The following is a 4167-nucleotide window of genomic DNA, read 5'->3' as shown; positions in this document are numbered from 1 at the left end:
AGATAGCTGACGGTCAAACACTATTCCTCCCGACTACCCCATACACATGTGTGTGTGTTCTAAATTTAGAGTAGGTCACTGCCATACACCTTTGGCGTTTGCTTATCCTCCCTGAAAACAGAATGCAACATGCATGAGATCCTTCTTTCCCCCGACATCTGCCACTGGGGGCGAAGTTGGAAGGGCTCCCTAGACATTAGCTATTTGGCCTGTCCATCTAAAATTGGTGAGTTTGGCAAACATTAAAAGGTTATTTCTAGGACCCAGCAAACTCAGTTTAATTACTCATATCTTGACTTTGGAAAAAAAAATCTACTATATGTACTACCTCAAAGTGATGGGGAACTGGGGACACGGTCAATGTGACTTTCACTGTAGGTGGGGCCAGAACTGTTCCTCTCTCTGGCGCATGTACAGATGATGTGAATTCAGGAATTTGCACATGCGCATGGGAGAGAAAGAGTTCTGGCCCCATCCACAGTGAAAGTCACATCCCTGTCTATCGACCAGACTGGAAACCTGGTAAAGGAAGTGATGTTGGTGGAAGCCGAATTTTAAAAGAGATGCTCCACATGACCAAATTACCGAACAGTCTATTGACGCAACCTCAAGAGGATAATTATATTAAAATCTTTCTTCCACAGACAAGATATGAGTAATTATGGTGGGTTTGTGGGGCCTGCTGGGGCCTGGAAATCCTCTTTAATAAGTATGGTACAACTAAACATTCCCCCCGAGAGAGATACTTTTCAGAATCTTTCTAATGTGTCAGGTTTTTGTTCACATTTTAGTGAGAATTCTAGACAATTACATACATGACTGTAGTCAAACAAAGGCTTAACCAACCAAAATGCTTGTGAATAGAGATTATCAATATAGATTTGGAAAGAGCACTGTCTTCTAGGAATTAGGACAATCAATGACCACCATCTGAGGTGCACAAGACATGGTCCCCAGAAGAAAAAGGAAGGACGGTTGTTCTGCGGACCTTATTGCCATTAAGCACAGAATGAGCTAATCTTTAGTTTCTAAGAGGCCGTCTGAGAAGTAGTGACAAACACTTTCCCACAAGTTTACAAAGAAGGCAGAAAGCCCCACAGCTGCTTCACCAGACAAAAGAGCTGATCCTATAACAAATGTGAGGAGAGGAGAATAGACTTGTGTGCTTAAGTCCTACCTGGGTTAAGTTACATGTAGGTAAAAGACAATAATTGTGTTTATTGTGCTGCTCTGCTAGACAAAAAGGTTATGTTCATATGATATTTTCTACAGTAACAGCTCCACATCTCCCAAAACCTGCATCCTAGGAGTTAAATAGGATCTGTCACCAGACAGACCTTCTCATATCAATAAGCTAGTGGATGGAATAGCACCCCATGAACTGCTCCTCAAATTTCCAATTATGGCAGACAAGAAACATATCAATTCTATATAACAATATAGTGTTCTGCTGATTGACCTACCTGTCCAGTTCATCGACTGCTTCACAGTTTACACTTCACAATTGTATATCTATCATCTCATAGTTATCTATCTGATCTATCTATCTCTCTATCTTCATATCTATCTACCTTCATATCTAACATCACCATATCTGGAAGATTGGGCTTTTATCAGGGAAAGGGAGTTCTGTGAGTGTTATGCGATCGCTAAAATCATTTTTTTTCTGTATATGAACATATAGCCTTTTTATTTAAAAAAATGCAAGTTTCTACATTTCATAAGTGTTTTATGGGCTAATTGCCAGCACCTCCAGCATCAATAGCATACATTCTGCTGCAAACGCTGAGCAACTGACCCTCTTTTTTCTAAAAATCAGTTTCAATTTATTCAAATTGTATCAACATACCGTGCATTATTAGTGTAACCCTTGTGCTGAAATAACAGCATTCATATACCAGTTTCTTCTGACTATTAACATGTGTGCTTTGTGCCCCCGTCGTTACGGCATAATTTTGGACCCTTGGTTTCAACAAGCCACAGTTTTTTCCGATAAAACCATCTGCCCCCAATAAGGGACAATGTTTGGAAGGTTTCTAACATTGAAAAGCAAAGCCATACAACAGCGTGGTGTGTTTTAAAACACGCTGTATGTTAACACCATCAACCATGCGTTTACCCATAGGTATGTATGTCAGTGTCACTCTAATATTATTTGCTATTGCTGTCATTGCTTTAAAGAGCTTAAAAGATGGGAGGAAAACGAGAAAAAAATATCCTAGGAGACCTCAGAGTGTCATATACCAATTTTCCTTCAAATTGGAGCAACTTTTGATTTGGGTTAGAATTGATTGGACACAATTTTTTCTAAACTTTGACGAATCAGACACAAAACTAATTTCAAGCAATTCACTCATCTTTATTCCAATTGTTATCTCTCCATGTAATGTAAATCTATCTGTATATGTAATCTATATTTGTTTTACTATTATCTCTCATGTGCCTATCGTTTTTCTCTGTTACCATTTCATATCTTCCCATTTCTATCAACTCTATCTATCTACCTTCATATCTAACATCACCCTATCTCCTATCTTTTTTCTAATATCTTCCATCTATATTCACTTCCATTTAATATCCTTCCTGTTTTTTTATCTATAGTATACAGTATACTTCCATCTGTCTGCCTATCTCCTACCTACCCGTTACATGGTAGGACTCAATAAGTGTGTCTGCACGTGTGTCACCACAGATTACAGCATCACTCCACTCATAGATGTCTCCTGTGATTAGCAACTTCCCGCCAAAAACAAAATGCAGAGAAATTCATGAATTACTGTGAATTGTAAAGTGTGTGTTGGCAGAATGCTATTGATCTGGGGCTTTAGTCAGAAGGCCAGCACTGGTAAAGGAAGCTTTTTTCCCAGCACAGGTCACGTCATTCCCAGCACACTATATCCCCTCTCACACACTCCCCACCTGCTCCTCTGAGACTAGCTTATTATGCCCAAGCCATTCACTGTCAATGCAGCATGACATAATGGATGCCTCCTCTATTGTTCCTCCACCTCCAATGATTGGCCGCAGAGTGTGGGAAACTATAACAAACCTCAGACTCACATATCTTCAGCCAGCCTGAGGAGTATAAATAGGAGGCAAAGCCACCCTCTGCCAGAACACTTGAGGATCTACACAAGTCCCAGATCATCTCTGAAACATGGCACCTATCACGGTTTTCATGGAGCAGCATAAGGTCTCACCAAAGGAAAAAAATAAGGTAAGAGCTTTGATATCATATAATTAAAGTCAATACATACTGCATAACTAAAACTATAAATGCAAATGACATATGTAATAATGAGATGTGTCCTTCTTCTGCAGATGAGGAAACCCATTGTGGAGAAGATGCGCAGAGATCGCATTAATACCAGCATCGAGCAACTCAAGCTTCTGCTGGAAAAGGAGTTCCACAAGCAACAGCCCAATGTCAAGCTGGAGAAGGCTGATATATTGGAGATGGCTGTCACCTACCTCAAGCAGCAGACTCTGCCCCTAACCAATAGTGAGTATCTCTTTTTGCATTAGACATATCCTTCTATAACTGTTGTTGTAATCTCCAAAATATGGCTATATGACCTGTGGTTTCCCAGCTAGTGGAGAATTTGATATACCAGCCCGTACTGTGTATGTTTGAAAAGTAGATATGTTCTCAGTCTACTTTTGTTTTTGGATTCTAGGTAAATATCTAAAGTTCTCCTTTTTCTTTTTTCAAGATATAGTACATCAAAATAATGGTCTACAAGTGGAGTTCAGTGATGGCTACAACCAATGCTTCAATGAAGTCCTCAGTTTCCTCTCACTCCACCAAAATCAAATGACAACTGAACTCAGGCTTTTGAACCACTTCAAGCTGAATGAAGATGCCACCATGTCTTCTTCTTCTTCATCTTCTCCTGCCAGATACTGCCACGTCAAGCAATCTGATCTGAGCAACCACAGCAACACACTCTGGAGACCTTGGTAGACTCTTTGCTCATGGACTCTTTGCTCATGGACCCAGAGGACTTAGAAGCGTATTCAGTCATTGTCCTCTTGCCCCGTAGGAAACATTTTCCTCAACCTCAATTGCTAGGAGGTTGATAGATCTTCTCTAAAAGAATAGAGTGTGGCTGAAGCCTCAAAACTTGGGTCTTCAGTCGGTCTCTCTGTTCATCTGTATTGTATATT

General features: G+C 40.1%; 1 protein-coding gene across 1 annotated transcript; it reads left to right on the top strand.

Moving 5' to 3' along the window:
* Window positions 1–3157: 3157 nt before the first annotated feature.
* LOC122926761 (transcription factor HES-5-like) lies at window positions 3158–3964 on the top strand. Its single transcript, XM_044278236.1, has 3 exons — window positions 3158–3217; window positions 3322–3502; window positions 3714–3964. Exons 1-3 carry the CDS (start codon window positions 3158–3160, stop codon window positions 3962–3964), a joined length of 492 nt encoding a protein of 163 aa, XP_044134171.1.
* The last annotated feature ends 203 nt before the right edge of the window (window positions 3965–4167 follow it).

This window comes from Bufo gargarizans, chromosome 2 (genome assembly GCF_014858855.1).
Source record: "Bufo gargarizans isolate SCDJY-AF-19 chromosome 2, ASM1485885v1, whole genome shotgun sequence".
Classification (NCBI taxonomy): Eukaryota; Metazoa; Chordata; class Amphibia; order Anura; family Bufonidae; genus Bufo; species Bufo gargarizans.
Note: the sequence above shows the minus strand (reverse complement) of the source record. Positions and strands in the feature narration are given on the sequence as shown.

Excerpts from the sequence above, each read along its gene's own strand:
- LOC122926761 (XM_044278236.1), top strand. The coding sequence starts at position 3,158 with ATGGCACCTATCACGGTTTTCATGGAGCAGCATAAGGTCTCACCAAAG. Across the intron at positions 3,218-3,321 it reads CACCAAAGGAAAAAAATAAG|ATGAGGAAACCCATTGTGGA; the intron begins GTAAGAGCTTTG and ends CTTCTTCTGCAG. Across the intron at positions 3,503-3,713 it reads GACTCTGCCCCTAACCAATA|ATATAGTACATCAAAATAAT; the intron begins GTGAGTATCTCT and ends TCTTTTTTCAAG.